The sequence below is a fragment of the Hippocampus guttulatus genome, chromosome 2 (assembly GCF_054856545.1).
Source record: "Hippocampus guttulatus isolate MCC_2025c chromosome 2, RoL_Hgut_1.0, whole genome shotgun sequence".
Lineage (NCBI taxonomy): Eukaryota > Metazoa > Chordata > Actinopteri > Syngnathiformes > Syngnathidae > Hippocampus > Hippocampus guttulatus.
This window is the reverse complement of record NC_141262.1, coordinates 9,540,987-9,561,076: the sequence shown is the minus strand read 5'-3', so window position 1 is coordinate 9,561,076 and position 20,090 is coordinate 9,540,987. Positions and strand designations below refer to the sequence as shown.

General features: G+C 41.0%; 1 protein-coding gene across 2 annotated transcripts; it reads right to left on the bottom strand.

The window, feature by feature from the left end:
• Positions 1-142: 142 nt before the first annotated feature.
• bicc2 (bicaudal C homolog 2) lies at positions 143-20,068 on the bottom strand. 2 transcript variants are annotated; one of them, XM_086135123.1, is made up of 19 exons: positions 19,755-20,068; positions 14,432-14,478; positions 14,042-14,111; positions 13,814-13,893; positions 13,567-13,728; positions 13,423-13,476; positions 12,117-12,332; positions 11,777-12,028; positions 9,700-9,831; positions 9,352-9,541; positions 8,750-8,883; positions 8,455-8,663; positions 6,215-6,320; positions 5,777-5,816; positions 2,745-2,902; positions 1,169-1,364; positions 919-1,082; positions 405-504; positions 143-331 (listed from the first exon to the last, which is right to left on the bottom strand). In XM_086135123.1, the coding sequence occupies exons 2-19, from the start codon at positions 14,456-14,458 to the stop codon at positions 201-203; spliced, it is 2,421 nt and encodes an 806-aa protein (XP_085991249.1). In that variant the 5' UTR covers positions 14,459-14,478; positions 19,755-20,068; the 3' UTR covers positions 143-200. The 2 variants fall into 2 exon arrangements, with proteins under 2 accessions (XP_085991249.1, XP_085991240.1); XM_086135114.1 differs by lacking the exon at positions 19,755-20,068 and adding an exon at positions 17,520-18,388.
• Positions 20,069-20,090: the final 22 nt, after the last annotated feature.

The window sequence follows — 20,090 nt, the reverse complement described above, 5'->3', positions numbered from 1 at the left end:
AAAAAAAAACAGAAGTTCAGAAGAGAAGACCTCTTTGTCGTTATTTTGTATCAAAACCTTTGGAATTTGGCTGTTGGCATAAGGCACACATGACTATATGCTGTTCGTTATTGTTGTTGTTTCTGATTTAAGTAAAATGATATGTCTGTTAGAACTTTATTTGCACAACTGACAAGTTCAAAGTTGGCTAAAAGCTCCTTTCACCAGCGGTCAGTCAGAGCAGCGACTTCCATGTCTGCAATGCGTGGCAGTCGACCGCTGGCACCGCCTTCCAGGTATCCAGACTTGACGCTGGATGTGTCTGAAGGTCTCCTCTTGCTCTTGTTTAGCTCTGGAAAAGAAGATCTCATTTTGTTTCGATGACGGGTCACCACTGCAGATGAAGAACTCAACTATGATATTACCTGAGATGGCCAACAGCATCTTGCGTCTGGCTCCAAATGTGGACACGCCCACTTCCTTCAGATCATCATCAGACAGTGTGAGGAAAGTCTGGTAGTCAATCTAAATAAACACCAAGGTTATCATAGTACATGAAAACTAATGAAAAAAATGAAAATAAACGGAAACTGCATTTTATGTGTATAAAACTAGCTAAAACTAACTTAAATTACAGCTAAAATGTCTTTTGTATTTGTCTTGAGTTTCCAAGGTTTATTTTAAATGTATTTAGTTCAGTATTGCTGTGTGTTCTTCCAGACGAAGGAAGGATCAACCAGTCGTTTGAGAATTTGAAGTTTACAGAGGGAGACATTTACAACTGTCCGTCGCTAGCCACAGAAGGTCCGTCAGCCCATCTCTGATGGACTCACGTTTTTGCTGGTGGACTGACATCCGATGGTTACTTTGAAACATTGATGGAATAAGTGATATAAAAGGAGAACACTGAAAAAAACGAGGCTGTTTTTGTTTTTGTACCTCTTCTTGCTCCAACACATCAATGTACTTCATCAACCCCAGCTGGCTGAGGAGCTCCGGCAGATCATCCATTATTTGGGGGGAGGGGCTACGCTGACTGCAGGTGGATGCCCTCCTTGATGGGCACACGTCGTCAAAGTAGTTACAGCCCGGGAAGCCCTCGGCTGTAGGCGTCGGGGGGGTTAAAAGCCAAGCCTTAATATCTGTCTTTGTCATACTAGTACGAAGAAAAGGACTGACTGGGACTCACTGGGTTTGTCATTTCTGTTTCTGTTGGATGCGAATGTGGGGACGTGAGAGGAGGACGAGTAGGAGGCCGGTGGTGGGGAGGATGGAGAAGAAGCAGAGGACGACGAAGATGAGGAGGCGGGCTGCGATCCGCGTCTGTCCCGCCAGTTGTCCGAATTGCTCCCATGAGACGCTGCCCCGCTCTGGTTGGCCCATGACTGCAATGGTGCAATGATTTAAAATCATTTTCAAAAGCAACTTTCACTTCACTCTGGGTTTAAATGATGTGACCTTTTTCTAATGTAAAATGTACCATGGTAGGGAAACACTATAGAAATAATCTGTCACTATTCACATAAATGAACAGAATTTTACATTTGCCCTGTTGTTTATTTTGGTGGTCGCTCGGTTGATTAAAAAAAAATGCTCCTAAAACAACCAACTCTTATCCACCGTGTATTTTTATGTACCTTTACTAGCAGCACCAACACCATAACAACAACCGTAACGACACTTTAATATGGTCACTATGATAACTCTTAAACATACAGCAGACACCAGAAAACAAAGTGCATGAAGGATGCAAGCAACACAAAAACTGGGGTATTTTGTAGATGTAAAATAAACCATAAACATGTGGCCACATTTCAAATAACGACATCGGCAACGTATCCCTGAAATGCAGTAACAAAGGGCACCACAGAACAAATGTAAAGTGCATGAAAATACATAACTCACCATAACGCAAACTCAGGAGCAGCTTGCTGCAAATTGTGCAGAGTTGTGCATGTTCTGTTTTTTTTTTGTTGTTTATTTGTTTTTGTTTTTATTCATTTAACAGAGCGAATCTGCTCACTTTTCAAAATAAAATATTTTTCAGCCTCATAAATAAACGGGAAGTACTGCAAGTTTTTGATTCTTTCATCTGCACAGCCCGCTGCATCCCAGTGGTTGGGGACCACTGCTTTGAAGCAAATAAAGGAAGTTTTAAAAGTTAAATGCAACCAATCTGTACTCAACAAATGCACTGTACAAAGTTGAATCCACTGTAACAGAGTCTGCACATTCAATTCAGTAATTCTTCTATCTACCACTAGAGGGATCCCGCCGACAGCTACAGTACTGGTGGGTTTTCTGAACAGCAAACTAACGACTGATGGCTCTTGGTGTCACGATTTTTGCAACTGGTGCTCTTTACAAAATATGAAATACATACTAGTGCCATCGACTTAGGCACTTCTTTTCCGGCACTACACATGCTGCCGCCAATACAATAAAAGGCAAAAGGGCTGTTATCAGACTCCAGCGAGTCAGATAATCTCTCCTCCGTTTGAGGGTTTTTTTTTTAAATGAGATGGAGAGTTCAAGTCAGCAAGATGGTTTGACTGGTCGTGCTGACCAAAGAGATGCAATCAGGGCGTGAATAATTGAGTACCGTATTCAAATTCTCTTCGTTCACCACTCAGCGAGATAGCAAACAGTTCGAGAGACATTGCAACATAATATTTCAAGGGATCTTTAAAAACACTACATAGCACCATTTGTTGAAAACCCCGTGAAAGCCGCCTGTTTTGAGCTGGCTCGTTGCAGATTTATACCTGGCCGCTGCTTGTGCTCAAGTAGGGTTTGTAGCTTCGACGGCTGATGTTCCGCAGCTCCTTTACAGCCTCCGCTGGCATGGACTTGGAAAAACCAAGACCACTCCAAGTGTCTGTGGGTGTCCGCACTTCAGTCACCACTGGCTTTCTCTGCATCGCTGGAAGAAGACAACACAGAGATAACTCCTAAGCACTCTGGCGTGAGGAAAAGTACAAATAACTTTGGTAGTTAATTGTCACTATTCACATAAATGAACAGAATAAATAACTTTGGTAGTTATTTGTACTTTGGGAGTAAAAACCACTTGGTGGAACTGGTGGTATATAGGAACACTGCCAATGTGTTTAACTATGCTGCACATTGAAAATTATTCTTTAAGAATTGAAGACAGTTCCAGCACGCCCGCAAACCTTGTCATGACAATCGACTCGGATAATGGATGGATAGATGAATTGTTTGTTTTGAAATCGTAACACTGGTCAACAGCAAATTTTAATCAGAGCTGGCTTGATGTGTCCTTCAAATTTGATGCTGATTAGAAAATGTCAACTTTTTTTGTAGGGCGTCAAGTTTTTGGATCTATTTTAATTTTTCTTTTGAAGTATGTCCAATAAAAGATTGCGTAATAGAGATTTTACCATACATTGTCATTTATAGCTATGATGTTTCATTTTTTAAAAATCCCTCCAGTCATGAATGAATATATGACTAAATTATTATTATTATTATTAAAATGATTCCATTCCATTTGATTCAGTGGGATTATGATTTGATTTAATATGATACACATTTATTAATATGCAACAACAGATCTCCAAACCCAAACTATCCAAGTTAATTCCATACAAAGAAACAACAAATTGTCAGCAACATCACATCGATTTATGTCTGGTGTTCATCGCTCATAAAAGATAGTTTGATATGTATCTTGTTACATGTGGTGTGATACGATTCAAAGATGTAACAATTTTAAAATGTGACGATTTGATCCGGTTCATCAAATCAAAACCCATTTTCAGATTCAAATCATTTGTTTTTAATCTACCCATGTTATTTAGGTACATTTTTTTATGTAACTTATATGGCAAAAACAATACGTTTTAATGGAATAATTTAAGTATGGTTCATTTCAATTTTCTATGTTTAGGAGCACGATAATGTTCAAATTGTCCGATTGTGTTAGAGTGACTTAAAACAACGAAATATACTTTTTAGTAATAAAATCTCAGCATTATTTTTGATCAACCCATGGGTCTTTTTGTATTATTTGTAGGTGGTACTTGGTGCAAAATGTTTGAGGGCCGCTGGTGTGGGCTGTTACGTGAGTATCTGACATTAGCTGTCATGTACATGAGTATAGGAAGTAATTGCTATTCAATGTACTTAAACATTGGAAGAAAAAGTATTTTTAATGTGTGAGCATTTGGAATCTTGATTATGTTTTTACTTACTTTAAATGCTTGACATAATTAACTTCAGTGGTGTACAGTGGTTAAAGAGATGTGCTGTTGGCTAATGAGTATTTACTTTTCTGAGGACGTTTTACTCCCCACCATTGAATATAGATATGGTGCTCTCTATCCTTACATTTTTATCAACTAATTTAGCACTTTCTGTCATGCTGTTTTGTTTAGCTCATGCAGGACCTGTTGTCAGCCTAGTCGGGATTATCCTGTCAGAATCTAGTTTACGGCAAAACTGTGTCTCAGGATTTTGTTTTTCTTCTCAGTATGAGCTCTATGCAAATTAATAAAATAGGGACACTATTTTGTGGGTAGGCAAGATGTCTATGTGACAAGTTTTAAAAACCTGTTTTGTACATTGCTGACAGTAAAAATGTTTTTTTTTTTACTTTTATACTTAACAGAAGTACAATTCAGTCTATTTTATTTTATTTTTTTTACATTCCCCTATTTATATGGGAGTTGATAGGAGTCGAATCAATACTTTTTTTCCCCCTGGTATCTGAACTTCTATGCAGTATCCAGTGTGAGTATTTTGCCACTTTTCTATCTTACGCGCAGTGTGGTGCTGTGATTCTGACTTGGTCAATATGAAGTTGTTGGAAGACAAATCAATAAAATAGCATTTGATAGGCAGCTCAAAAAAGCTGTGGGAGACTAGTCATGGCTAGAACAAATCAATGCAGTCTGTCCATCATTGCATTTGCTCCCCCTCTACTTCCAAACTTCACAGAATGGACAAAGTCAGTTCAGGTGTTAAATAATTAATCTGGAACAGTACTTCTGGTTGCCAGTGTGCAGCATATTTAATCAAGCTCAAATTGGTGAAATTGAGGCACACAAATGAAAAACAAGCAACGCCGCAGCACGAGACACAGAGATAGAAACCGAGTGTGTCAAACCTGCAAAAGCACACACCACAGCCAAGAGCGTGCATCCATGGAATGGAATATGTGTGTTTAAATTACTAGAAGGCAGATGGCCCTTTCAAACAGATCATTCATAATCCCATAATAAAACAACACTGAGGCAATTTAGGCCCATTTCACTGCTAATCTTCCCTGTATCTATCTTTCTGTTTGATGGATGAAGAAGCATTACTTGTGTGTGTGTGTGTGTGTGTGTGTGTGTGTGTGTGTGTGTGTGTGTGTGTGTGTGTGTGTGTGTGTGTGTGTGCGCGCGCGCGCATGTGTGTGTGCCTGTGGATTTGATTATAATGTGTGGGATTCTTTGCGCAACTGTCTCGCATCCTAAAACAAAGTACAAGAGTATTGGGACACTGGGCCACTACACATTCAGAATGTCAACATGGAAACTAGTAATAAGTAACTTTCTCCATTTTTTCTCAGCTTCAGGCAGACTTGAATTGATTTGTTGGACATGAATGACTCACTAAACATGTCTGCCTGATTGGTTAATTCATTGATGAAGTGATTTGACTTTGCAGTTCAGTACACGGTGGACACAGATCAATGAATATAAGATCAGTTTTGCTCTAAACTCTTTGCTTAGCATCAGAAGACACAGTTTAAGACCTGAAAAGGAATTAAACATTTAGAGGCACTAACCTCTGGTCGCCAGCAATTTCTTCTTCTCATAGTCATAAACCTACAGAGCACAAACAGGATATAAAGTAGGTAAATAATGCATGGAGTTGAAAATCGATTCCATCCCTCTGAATACAGGCATGTTAAACCCCATTTACATCATATATACCAATACTTACACCACTTCCTGCAAGCACCATAGTGGAAAGCCTGTTTACATTTTGGCAAATTTTGGATTGTGAGACGTTACATAGAAGTTCTCAAAAGAGGCCAGAAATCAACCAGAAAGTGCCACATGTAGGTACAAACATAAAAATTGTGAACCATGTCTTCCTTGTTTGCTTCTTTTAAATGGTCCTTGACATGGGTTTGAAGCAATGCATGCACCCAAGCGTTAATTTGCACAGCTGTCAAGTACATTAGAGCAGTGAAAAGAAAGTGCTGTGTGTTCTTTTACACCTCCGATTGCGAGACATCTGCGCAAACATCCCGGGACAGCATCACGTCTCTCCTAAGGCTATTCCTCCGCTCCATCCTCCCTCGCTCCATGTCTGCATTCAGCATCCTTGTGCATTCAGGAGATAACACACATGCACAAGGATTAACTTGGGTGGCTGTGTAGAAGTAAATAAAGGAGCCCTATTCACACAACTCAACAACATCAAGTACAGCAGACATGTCAAGGACAGCATTTAGACTCGGGATAACAATGGAATGTACACACAGCTAAGCTACATACAGTAGTATAGTTTTTTTTAAAGGCAATTCATTGAGGAGAGTGACTATTTCTGGGTTTTCTGCGGCTTCTCTGGCTTCCTTCCATACTGAAAAAACACCATGTTATGGGTTCCTTACAGTGGATATAGAAAGTCTACACACCCCTGTTCAAATGCCAGGTTTTTGTGATCTAAAAATGAGACCAAGATAAATCATTGTTGACTGTTCCAATTGTTTATGTGGCCTACAATCTGTATAATACAATGGATTTTTTTTGTGCCTATATGTTTTTGAAAAGTGAAGTTAAAAAAACATCTGAAATATTGCAGTGGGCGGCCCGGTAGTCCAGTGGTTAGCACGTCGACTTCACAGTGCAGAGGTACCGGGTTCAATTCCAGCTCCGGCCTCCCTGTGTGGAGTTTGCATGTTCTCCCCGGGCCTGTGTGGGTTTTCTCCGGGTACTCCGGTTTCCTCCCACATTCCAAAAACATGCATGGCAGGCTGATTGATCACTCTAAATTGTCCCGAGGTGTGAGTGAGGGTGTGCATGGTTGTTCGTCTCTGTGTGCCCTGCGATTGGCTGGCTACCAATTCGGGGTGTCCCCCGCCTACTGCCCGAAGACAGCTGGGATAGGCTCCAGCACCCCCGCGACCCTAGTGAGGATGAAGCGGTTCGGAAGATGAATGAATGAATGAATGAATATTGCAGTTGCACAAGTGGGCACACTTTCATAAATGGGACGTGGCTGTCTTCAGAATTAACTATCATAGTCAAAATCATTTTAAATGTGATTCTGCGCATTATTACCACCATTCAAAGTTCCTCTGTCTACCCACAAAGTACCACTCAGAGGTTTTAATCGGCTTTTACTGACTTTTTTTTTTTTTTTTGCTTTTTCAGAAGAATAACGGTTTTGTGCTCACACTGACTGCTATTTTGAAGTGCTCATTATTCCTCACCTGTAACCCAAAGAGAACAAGTGGTATATAAAATTGATGGAGGAATGACTAAATGAAATAACTGAGCAAAGAGGTCAACAGGCTAACTATTATAAAGATGCAAATCCAGAACATTTCATTTTTGTCAACAGTCTGCCATCTCAGTCGTCATGATTGTTTTGTCCGGCCCCCCTGAACAATACCAGAGAGTCTTTTGATTTATTTTTCATCTATGTATATTTGTATTTTATCATAAATTTTGTCTTTTGCAATAAAATATTCCTTAGTTATGAACTATTTTCATGATTAACTATTAGCTAGTAACAATTTAAAAACACATACTGTATAACGTGACATTTGTTCCATCCTTCTGCGGTCTGTGCCGTTATCTGGCAACCCCAGAAAAAAAAAATCCTAAACCCGTCCCTCTCAAAGAGAACGTGATCATGGCGAAAAGGTGAGGTAAGAGAAAAAAATTATTCAGAAGACAGGGAATTTAACCCAAAATGGAGAAACATTTTTTTTTTCAATGCAAAGAAAAGATTGTCTGTCTCATCTGTCGGTGGGGGTATTCAAAGAATACAATCTGCGGAGACACTATGAATCCCGTCACAACAACAAGTACGATTTTTTGCATGGGCAAATGAGAGCAGACAAACTGTCAACGCTAAAAAGAGGAACGTTAGCTCAGCAAAATACATTTGTACGCCAAGCTCAGCTGAACCAGCCATCTGTTCGGGCTAGCTTTCGGTTTGCTCAACTGATAGCAAGCAGCGGTAAGGAGAGTTTGTCAAGAAATGCATGAATGCTGTCGCGGAGGTGGTGTGTCCCGAGAAGAAAGACGTCTTTAATACCGCGAGTGTATCAAAAAAAGTTATTTGATTTTGTGTGGGTTTCTGGGAAACAATACATTTTTACGTCTAGGTACTCTTGCAGTCACACTTTTGCTGTTACAAACTGACCCCGGCCCCCCCATCAGAGAAGCGAAAAGTTATGTGGCCCTCACAGGAAAAAGTTTGGGGACCACTGGTCTTGACATTCACCTGCAGGTAAACGCCTGCCCCGTAGAGTGGCGTCTGGCTTGGCTGAAAACTTTGCTCATCTCTGGACCCTGTAGACTCCCCCTCCGACCCATCATTGTCACCCTGGGGCCAGTGGGGATGTTGATTGCATCCTCTGATGATGTCATCATCACCGTATCCTTCGAGCTCTCATCATCTGATTGGCCAGACTGATCATCATTTTCAAGGATCTAAACAGAAAGGGCATCTTGAAAATAGAAAATGACCCTTCGCATTTGTGCGTTCTTTTCTTCCAGTGGTGAAAGTTACTCAACACCTTCTCCAGTGGACGACTGTCTGTTCCCTTCAGTCCTGCCCGCACTTCGTCAGTGGGAGAGGGTAACCCGGGTGGAGGTGAGGGGCGAGCCTTTGTACCATACTGAACCTCTGTAATAGGTGGAGGGATGGGGCCTGTTTAAGATTGGGAAGTTATTTGAAAATGGCATTTGATTGGGATGTCAGTCTTTCCAAAAATGATGAGCCATAGTAATATGACTACTTAAGCAATGTAATGAGATCCAAAACCAGATAGGCAAATGTAATGTTCAATTTTGAATGATACTGCCAGAGATGTATTCATTTAACAGTATGTTTATAATAGTTCTTGTAGTTTCAGTGCAACCGTGTAGGACTGTACTTGTCACCTTGTATCTTTTTTAACTTCTATAAAATTTCTATCAGCACTAGATTTTAGTTGAGTGTAAATATTCATGAATCCAACACAATACAATACTTTTTTATTTATATAGCACTTTCACAACAGCTGCAGCCGTAACAAAGCGCTCTAATGAGCAGACAATAAACTGAATACAAACAAATGATGAATGAGAAAATCCAAGAATTTACAAAACTTAAAACTTACATTGTGCGTAAGCTCACCATGTTCCGAGAGACGCAGCTGCTGTAGTAACATGTTGAGCCAATAGCTGGTCAACTCATTCCCAGCCAGAATGGGATCAGGGGCCACATTGGTCACCTTGGTGGAGTCATAAGAATCCAAGCCCAGCAACAGCCGACGGGCCTCATAAAGACACTGGATGTTCCTTTCGAGACCTTTCACCACCACCGACTGCAATAGATACATACAGTACAGGTGGTAATATTTAAGAAAAAAAAAGCACAATCTATGTACAGTATGTAAGGGGAAAGTAAAGCAAAATACAAATCTGTATGACTGAGAGATAACGCAAGGGAAGGATGCACAATTGAACAGGGTAAATAATATACCTTGTTGGTCTGCTTTACTTTGGGCTTGACACTAATGAAGACTCCAAGGTTTTGCATCATCTGAGCCAGCGCACAGGAATCTGCCTCCACATCTTCCCGCATGTCAAACATCAAGCACACAGGCAGACAGTCCTATGTGTACACAGACAAAAAAAAAACACAGACTCAAATATTTTTTGTTAAAAACATGACTCTTCACCAGATACCACCACCTGCAACTGTTTCTTATAGACACTGACACCACTCTTCTAAGTTTATTATTGTGGTTGTCCACCTATGCAGTCACACTAATGACTCAATGCCAAATGCCTAACTGCTTATGTCGGTATGGTATCTCACCACTATCTGCTGTTTTAGTGTTAACAACTCTCACTCTATGCTTCTTTCTCAAACTTTTGTGTAGACTTCTGTCAGCCTTTGTCACACGCACTCAACGCAAAAACATGGAGCAGAGAATACAGATATTTTCTGATCCGCTTATCCTCACAAGGGTTGCGGGGATGCTGGAGCCTGTCCCAGCTGTCTTCGTGCAGTAGGTGGGATACATCCCGAACTGGTTATCAGACAATCGAAACGCACACATAGATAAACAACCATTTGCACACACAATCACGCCCAGGGACAATTTAGAGTGTTCCAGTAACCTGCCGGGCATGTTTTTGGAATGCAGGAAGAAACCGGAGTACCCGAACATGCAAACTCCAAAGAGGAAGGCCGCAGCCAGAATCGAACCTTACACATCTGCGCTGTGAGAGGCAGACGTGCTAACCAGTTGACCTCTGTGCCACCCTGCAGACTATAAAATATACTTTAAATTCCTCTTGAAGCATTTGTCCAGCTCTTGTTTACTCTCCATGCTCGGTTGAACCCTTCACCATGTTGCCAAGGAATTTCAAAGACTGTTTGTTTTGTGCGCCCATGTTTGTTTATCGCAGTGTGAATGCAGTGTGCTACACAAAAGTCTGAAATACGAGAACGCAGAGAGGATACAACACAATACCCCCCCAAAAAAGAAAATACAGGGGAGGGGTGTTTACGATGGTCCTGTAATATGACATTTTATGGATCGGAGTGGTTCATCGCTCAGTTAGCATCACGCATACTGTTTTAATTTTACAGTATAGTCGAACTTTGACTTATAAGTGCCCTAATCTTTTCTTTGAGTTTGAAGTTATGAGCTGTCGCTTTGTTTTGTTTTTTGTTTGTTTTTTTGGTCTTGCCCTGTAGTGAACGCTAAGCAGAGTGAGATTCAGACATGCCACTGCTTGCTTGAAGTTAAAAAAAAAAGGAGAGGATTTTGATTGACAGTCATATACTGTATGTAACGATGCAATGATGGTTTTAAATACTGTAAACCCTATATATACAGTATATATACTGTATATATGTATACACACACACACACACACACTGTGTATATTAAAAAAGGAGCTACTGTCACTGATGCACGATAACACACCACAAAATGAAAACACTCAAGAAGCATGGAGCAGATTCTAACACTGAACTAATCATGCGACAAACAGCCAATCTGACTGACTGCAGCTCATGATGTCACTCAATAGGCCACACCCCTTAAAGTGATGCATCGAAACACTAACACAGTGTGTGTGACTTTCAGCTCAATTACACATGATAAAACCAGCTTGTTTCTTTACATTCTCTTTCATTGTTTGATTTTCCATCCATTTTCAATTTTCAATTCCTCCTGTTCAGGGTCGCAAGCAGCTGGAGCCTATTCCCGCCCGCAGTACATCCTAGATTGGTCGCTAAACAATCATAGGGCACATATAAATCAAAGAACCATACTGGCACTGAGTGGGAGATGAACATAAGCAGCCTGTACCAGTAAGACAAATGTCCCACTACCCCATCAGTAACCTGTGTTTTATTTTTTTTTAAACTTAATTTTAAAAAAGAGTGGCTACTGTGAAATGTTTCCCAACACTGTGACATAGGAAGTTTGCCATTCGGCATTGAGTCAAGAGCGTGGCTACTACAATCTTGTTTTATTATTGACACAACTCATACATTTTGACCGTTGACTTTTTTTTTCAGACAGCCACTAGAAACATACCATGAGCTGCTGCCGGGCCAGACACACTCCATCAGGGCTGCCCTGGATGACCAGTGAGGGGAGGTTCTGGGGTGCGCTGAGGTCCGGTAGAATGATCTGCGTCTGGGTGTGATGCATGACACTGAGGAAGTGAGCTCCGTTCTGCCCCAGCAAGAAGAGATGCTGCTGCGAGGTGACATCCAGCTGGCTGGTCACAACGCTCCCTGTTACCTCTGACCCCACGAGCAGCTCCATCAGAACACAGGTCGCCTTCTGCCACGTAATACGTGGGAACACGTTGCGGTGCTTACAGCTGGTGTGTGTTCGTCGATGCTTTCCGCACTGACTGTGTCGCACTGACCTTAACGGCGGGGGTGTTCCCCTGCAGGCCCCACACTGTGCAACAGCTCCCAAAGAAGGCAGGCTGAGCCTGAGGCTGCGGTGGCACCGCTCTGAAGCTCACACTCACCCCTAACGTCTGCACCACCTGCTGGATGAGAGGTGAGTTGGCATCTGGCAGGGGCTGAGGGGCCAGGCTGACAGGCAGGTCAAAGGTTAAGGTCAGTGGCTGCAGATCCTAGCACATAAACAAACAACAAAAGCAGAATACAAAAGAAAAGAAAGTGGATGAAGTGGATGAGTTGATGTCAGAAAAAGACATGTTGAACCCTTTTGCCAAATACTGCAAACGGCACCACTGTATGGCTGTTTAATTGCGGGTCAGGTGTTCTATTGATCTGTGAGTCCAGATTGAAATGAAAAAAAAAATCCTAGGAAAATTAAAAGTAAATCCATAATAGGCTCTGTCAAATTATAAATACTGTCATCCTAGTTGTGGCTGGTCACGTTCCGGCAAGGCCTTTTCTGTGACCTTTAAAGTTTAAAGTGTCAGAAGCACTGATCTTCATTCACAACCCAATTGCTCATATTTGTGCTATGGAATGAAAGTAATTTATTCACAGTAGTCTCCTTCCTTCATTTCATAACGTTTGTCTTGGTTGCAATGCTTCCAGTACACGCTAGATTTCATCATGCTGTGTAGAATGGAACTGTTCTGTCGTTGTGCCCATTGGCCACCCTCCCTCTCCTGGCTGCTCAACCTCTCTATCCTGTCTATCTTCCCCTCTGGGACAGAAGTCGATACACTCTGTCTACTCTATTCCATCTACACTGTGTCTATCTCAAACCAATCGGCCAAGGCAGACTTTTGCTCCCCAAAACATGATTTCTGTTTCATGTTTCTTCCTTAAAGTGACTTTTTTCCTGGCTTCCGTCAACAAGTATTTGTTCATGTGGGATTCAGTTGGTTTTCTTAAATACAAACTGTATATCTGTTTCAGTTGTGAGGTTTTTGACCTGCTCAATGTGTCAAGTGCCTTCAGATAACTTCTGTTGTGATTTGGTGCTCTTTCAACGCAACTGACTTCACTTGATTTGACGAGAATTTTAAACTACCTCTGGCATTCAAAATCTGTTGTACTATGTATTAGCAATAAGACTGTTTCCTCAACAAATCCGGTATCAATTTCCTCTCTTGAGGGCCAGCTTGCCCTCAGCGTTCTTCCCTCCCCTGTTTGGTTGGTCAGAGCAAAACTTGTGAGTATGTTTTGACTTCACTGAAAGCCCAGCTACTAAATGCACAGCCGGCCACTTAATGGACCACTCACTCTAATTCTCCTCCTGGCGTCTTCCACTCCCTCGATGGGTCCAGCAATTGACACCTGGTAATAGTAACAAGGACATTTGGTTTTGTTTTCTTTTATGAAGGTGATTGTCTCTCTTAATTTCTTCCTTTGGTTCCATACGCATACCTGGTTGCTTTTCTCCCCTGCAGCGTTGTGGCGGTTGGAGTCTGGGAAATGGATATGACAGGAAGTGACTTCCATTACCTTCTTGATGTTTCCACCACCTTTGCCAATCACATGGGAATGCTCTGTGTAAGCCACGTCCATTTTGAGGGTCACCTTGTTTACCTGAGTATTTCAATGCAATCAGGACTTCATTCCACATCGCCACTTATGTAAGTATACTAAGTGTCCTTAATATTACAATAAGTACCCGAGTTTCGAGAACTTCTAGAATCTTCTTTTTGGCTTGCAAAACATTGGCTTTCTTCCCTTCCACCTTCACATGTGGGTCTGCAAGAGGTAACAGCTCAGTTTGATATCATCTACAATCTAAAATTGTGCCATGTTGTTTCACCGGAAAGCGATTGATATGGAAATGAACAGGGAACAACAGAAAGGATCAAATTATAGGATGTGAGTGACATCAAGAATCTGCAACCTTTCTTTGACTTGGCTCCGATCTTCAATTTGGAAGGCCATTTCACCTGAGTGTCAGTTTCTTTCATCACCTGTGAAGGCCGAAACAATGAGGAGAGTGAAAAAGAGCTGTGAAGAGGGAGTAAGCCGGCTGTCACCGTAGGCCTCGAGAATATTTGCAGCGTGTACAGATTCTTAGAATACAAAGGCCCATTTGCATTTCAAAGATTGTAATCACGACACCGAGGACACTTGTTATCACAGGATTTTTTCACAGAGGTGCACCAATCCGTCAGCCATAAGTACTCACTAAAGTTTATGCACCAATGTTAGCAATGGTCACTACTGAGCAGGAAACTTTCATTTGTTTTGTCTTCCTAATGAAATGTTGCACGTTTGATGTTTGACTTACTCTCTCAAAAAACTCCTCGCCTGTCATAGCATCTCCAACCCTTGGAGCTGCAACAAACACAGTTAAAATAAATGCAAACAAAATGAAACAGATTTAAATCACTAGAAATCACCACGGTCCCATCTTTCCGGATCGAGCAAAGACCTGTATCAATATACCCTCGTTAAGAAATATAGACAATTTAGGAAAGTGCAAGTACTGCAATAAATCAAGTTGTACAAATGAAAAGATGAACCACTGTCACATTTCCGTTGTTTTTGTTTTTGTTTTTTTAATCAACTTCATTCACATGTCCGTTAACATTCTGCCATACAAAAAAAAAGGTCTTCATTTGTAAATTTGTCATACTTGCGTACATATTGGCTCAGCAGGATACATTACATACATTCCGTGTATAAAATCATCCATCCATTTTATGTAAATCCTGTTCAGTCACAGCTGAGTTAGAACCTATCTAAGACAACGTCCAGGAATGGTCACTCATCATTCACAAGGCAGAAATAGAAAACTGTCCAATTGCACATTCATACAGTCACTGGGTGAGAACTGAACCCAGAATGAATGCAGTGAAGTTAGGCGAATTAACCACTACACCATCAGTGACCTAAATAAAGTAGTACATCTACACTCTTTTAGTAATTTCAGTAAAATACTTTGCATTTAAATTTGAATGTTTTATATTATTCTGTTTTTGTTTTATTCTTTGCTTTAATTGACGTACATTATTTTGGTTAGAATTTTAAATGTTTTTTTTAAATTATGTAACGAGGAAGAACGTTGAGTTACTTAAATGCACTATATAGGCAAAGCTACTTTGCCTTGCAAAAAAAAATAGTAATAATAATAATAATTAAATTGAATTAAACTTGGCAGTAGAATTTTGATAGTTGTTTTCCATTTTTGTTTATACTTTTCGAACAAATTCTTCCGGACTGCAACTCTCCAAACAGCTTTTCAATGTTGCCATTAGCCAAGCAACTGGCACAAAAGGAATGAGAAATTGCTTGGAACATAAACAATTTTAAAAGGCCACGTCTCCACTGTGACATTTACAAGGTTGGGGGTAGCGCTTGGACAGCCTACCCACCATCACTAAGGGTAACTCTTGCGAGAGCTGAGGAATGGGTAGAGAATAGTATAGGGTCAAGAGAGGAGGTGGCAAAGATTGGGGGCGGTGGGGGCCCACAAATTAGCCTGGAAACGGCCAATGACGCCAATGACATTTAGTGACGCAAATATGTCCCACTCAACCACAAAAATTTGACCACAAATACAAAACTGAGAAGTTTTGTGGAAAAAAATCCACTCAAGCACCTCACATTCAAAGAGAGGACAATCTGACAAGATACAGTATTTAAAGCCTGACTGAGGCTGTTCAAACACAATAAAGTATCATTATTCATTCAAGCCATGGAGAGTCTGTGTTAACAACAAAGCGATGAGTGTACTTAAGTAACAGTACAGATGTCAGTGTAAAAGAACAAAAAAGTATTGGTTCAAGTCTTGTTCCCAAGTAAAAGTTAAACAGCACAGTCTCTGAAATGTAGTCAAGTGCAAATGTAAAAAGTATAATGCATTTTGACTGTCACATATTGTACAGTGCTCATTTTAATACTTTAGCACAGTGTAAAAACTCTGCACACAGAATACTTTCTGACAAAAAAGAGAATTGAAAGTACAGTTATCTGTTTTCAAATGTAGGGAGGAAGAGTAAAAAAGTTGTTCGAACTATAAATATTTAAGTACAGATACAGTCCCCTAAAAAAATTACCAAAGTATTTGTACTTTGTTACTTTCCACCACTGCAAATGTATAGCGGTGACACAATGAATCCCCACAGTGGCACAGTGGAGGCATTCGTCATAAAGCCGGCAGGCTGAGATAAATAATGGTGGCAGTTACCTCCTCATCCCAGACAGGCATGATAATAGCAATACGACTTACGAATGCATCACCCGTTGGGTGTCATTAATCATTCATGATACCTGTACATGACTTTACTGCATGGATGGTGGCAACAAGCTGGAGGCCTTGAGAGACTCGCGGTACAGCATTTAGACTGGCCGCAATAAAAAATCTCCTTCGATTAACCTCCAGGCCTTGTGCAATGTTGTTTATGGCCCTTTTTGACAAGGCGCAGACAGTTTGTAATTTTGCATTTTATGTTAATTTATAACTAACATCAGTTCTCGTCATTATTATAAAATGTCCCCCATTTTTATTCAGTGCACAGATGCTTAAACTTCTTAAATTAAAAGGTAATTCCTTTCCATGGTCAGCAGAAGTTCTCTCCACTTCTTATTTCCACTCCTATTATCACATGAACTTACTCCCTTGTCTCAAAATGGATTAATGCTAGACTGTAATCTGATGATAATAATAACACGAATAATCAACATCATCATCTTAATGAACGGCACGGTGATCGACTGGTTAGCACGTCCGCCTCACAGTGCAGAGGTGCGGGGTTTGATTCCGGCTCCAGCCTTCCCATGTAGAGTTTGCATGTTCTCCCCGTGCCTGCATGGGTTTTCTCCGGGTGCTCTGGTTTGCTCCTACATTCCAGAAACATGCATGGCAGGCTAATGGAACACTCTAAATCGTCCCTAGGTATGAGTGTGAGCGAGAATGGTTGTTCATCTATGTGCCCTGCGACTGGCTGGCAACCGGTTCAGGGTATACCCCGCCTACTGCCCGAAGACAGGTCGGATAGGCTCCAGCATGCCCGTTACCCTTGTGGGGAAAAGCGCATTAGAAAATGGATGGATGGATGGAATCATAATTATCATAGAAAAAGAACAAATTATATGATTCCGTTCAGTAAAAAACAAGGAGTTGAAATCATGGTTTTCATGGGTTTCAACTGGCCAAAAATGGCCATGATAGAACCAAAATGTTACATACAGTATAAAGTAGACAGTGATGCTTTGTGATTTTAATTTCATTCATTCCACTACTACGCGCATCACTGAAAACACCTGATCTCAAATCAGTGTTGAGTCAATGGAATCCATTTTAGTCTCACCAAAAATACAACATTAATTTTTGTAGTTGTGTTGAAATTGTGTGGTGTGTGTTGATGACTTACCATATAACATGGTCTCCAATTTCTTCCTATTGATCCTGAATCTCTCCTCCACCCACTCCGGCTCCACACTCTGACCTCGAGCATTCTCCTGCCCTGGTGCTGTTTGCTCTTCCTCATCCTCATCCTCTCTCTCACAACAGGCCTCGCTGTGCTCAGGCTTTGCTGCTGAGTCGGGTTCTACGTTAGTTTCCAGGTCAGGCTCCGATGGTGCTACGGCGCCCTGGGCGGGAGAGCTCTCTTCTGGGCTGGTGGTGTTGGTCATAGCAGGACTGGAGTCCTCGTCTGTGTATATATGTGTGTGTGTGTCTATGTGTGTGTGAGGATGTATGTGACCAAGTAGAAGAGAAGAGAAGGAGGGAAGAAAAAGGAGGGGAACCCCCTCCCCCCTTGGTTCTCCCACCCCCTTAGTTCACAAATTTAACCTCTCTCTCTCTCTTTCTCCAAGCAGTGTGAGACCCAACAATGCACTGACTGGGATGTGTAATCGAGGGCAGTCGGTCAGCACAGGTCATATCTCCTCTCGCTGAGGGGCTCCAAACACACACTACAACAATCTAATAAATCCTCAGTAATCTCTATATCAGTGTTCCTCATGTCAAGGACTTTGGCAAGTTACACTTCACACAGATACACACACACGTTGAAAGCATCCTCACAACGGGGCTCACAGCTAACAAAATAATCATGGTTTCCTGATCCCGAGGGGTTCTTCGACATCTGTCAATTTTCCCTTCACACTGAGTCAACGTTACAAAGTTTCAATGCAGTTTCCTGCACATATTCACAGTGCTTAACAAATGTATTAGACCATCACTCAATATAAGGTTTCTTCATAAAATAACAGCAATGGTAATTACTAATAACTCAAAAAAAAATACGTTTCTGTAATACAAAGTACTGAATGTACCATATCATTCATCATCAAATCTCGAATTGAAATTTACAATTTACAAAAGAAAATGGAAAACATAACTAAAACAATATGATTTATTGATTCATGATGCCAAATCATCATGAATATTATGCTTGATTTATTCGCGACATCTCAGATTAATTCCGTTTGATATTTCTCATTCCTGTAGATCTTACTGAATTTGAAGGAGTCCACACGAAGGGGGACATATTCATTCTTTTCCACGATTTAAAACAGTTTCCAAGGTTCCATAATAAAGGTCTCTGACATTCTTTGGTCAAAATACCACAAATGATAAAGAGTCACAACATTTACTTGGAATACTCCGGTCGAAAATTACTCGGTTTTGCAATTGAACCACTGCTCACCGTTTGTTTTGTGGGGCCAATGGACTTCGGCTTTCATTACCATGACAACTAGGGCGGAGGTAGGGCTGTGCAACGCAACGAGATACATGTTACTACAGGAAAGGAACCCCTGTCAAAACAGATTTTCACTCAAGGAGGCAGCACTTCACAAAACCGTAGAATTAATCTTGTCACGAGGGTGCCCATCTGTGCATGTGGCAATGGACACATCAAACACAAACGCCTCACCCTGTCATGTACAGTATAAAAAAAATAAATAATGATTGGTTGAAGCTGACACGGTAGTTTCATTAATTTGTGTTTTTAGTTCCTTTTGACAGGTTCTTGAAACTCAGCTCTGGTCTTCTTCTTGGAGTTTGCATGTTCTGCCCATGCTTTTTCTATATGACTATAGTTATTTTGTATTTATGTTTCGGCCCAATGCAGTAGGTTATTTTTTAGTTTTTATGAAAAAAACTACACTTATATAGAAAATACAGTACTATATGTGACTTCAGTATATTTAGTAATGATGCTTATTATATTGCCGTTAAACGTTTTGTTGAGTATAGACAGGCAGCTTAAAGTGAAGGTGTCTTAAAAGTTAACCATACTTACAAACTACTAACTATTCTAATAAACTATAAGTTAATGTTATGGGGGTCTGGGCGAGTAGTGTCATAGCTGGTGTATCGAGAGTCTTAATTTATGGGAGTGAAATCAGCCAATCTCAGGGCACACATAGACGACGAACAAGGATTCACACTCACAGTCACAATTTCAGGTAATCTACCATGCATGTTTTTGGAATGTGGCAGGAAACGGGAGTACCCTCGCAGACATGGGGAGAATATGCAAACACTACACAGGAAGAATGAACCCTGCACCTCCTGCACTTTGAGGTGGACATGCTAACCAGTTGACCACCGTGCCATTCTCGCGAGAGTGAAATGCCGGTGATTTTTTTTTTCTTACCTCAAGAAGAAAATAGGTGAAGGACTTGATGGTGGTGATGGTGTATCACCATGGCAACCAGTCAAGAAGATGGCTATTCAAAGTTAATCTGAATTCAAAGAGGCATGCCGTTGAGCTCCGTCAGCCTGGAAGTGTGGGTTACATTTCAGGCACTTGCATGTTTGACACTGCAAAGCAAGGACAAGATCTCCTGATGGATGGTTGAATAGATGAATGGATTGGCTGACATTTCTACAACAGTACATATACCAATAATTTGGAAATTTTAAAATTCACAACTGAGCATTTTGCTCTTTGTCGGTATTGTGTGGACACTGGTGTCCATTTGAAAGACGT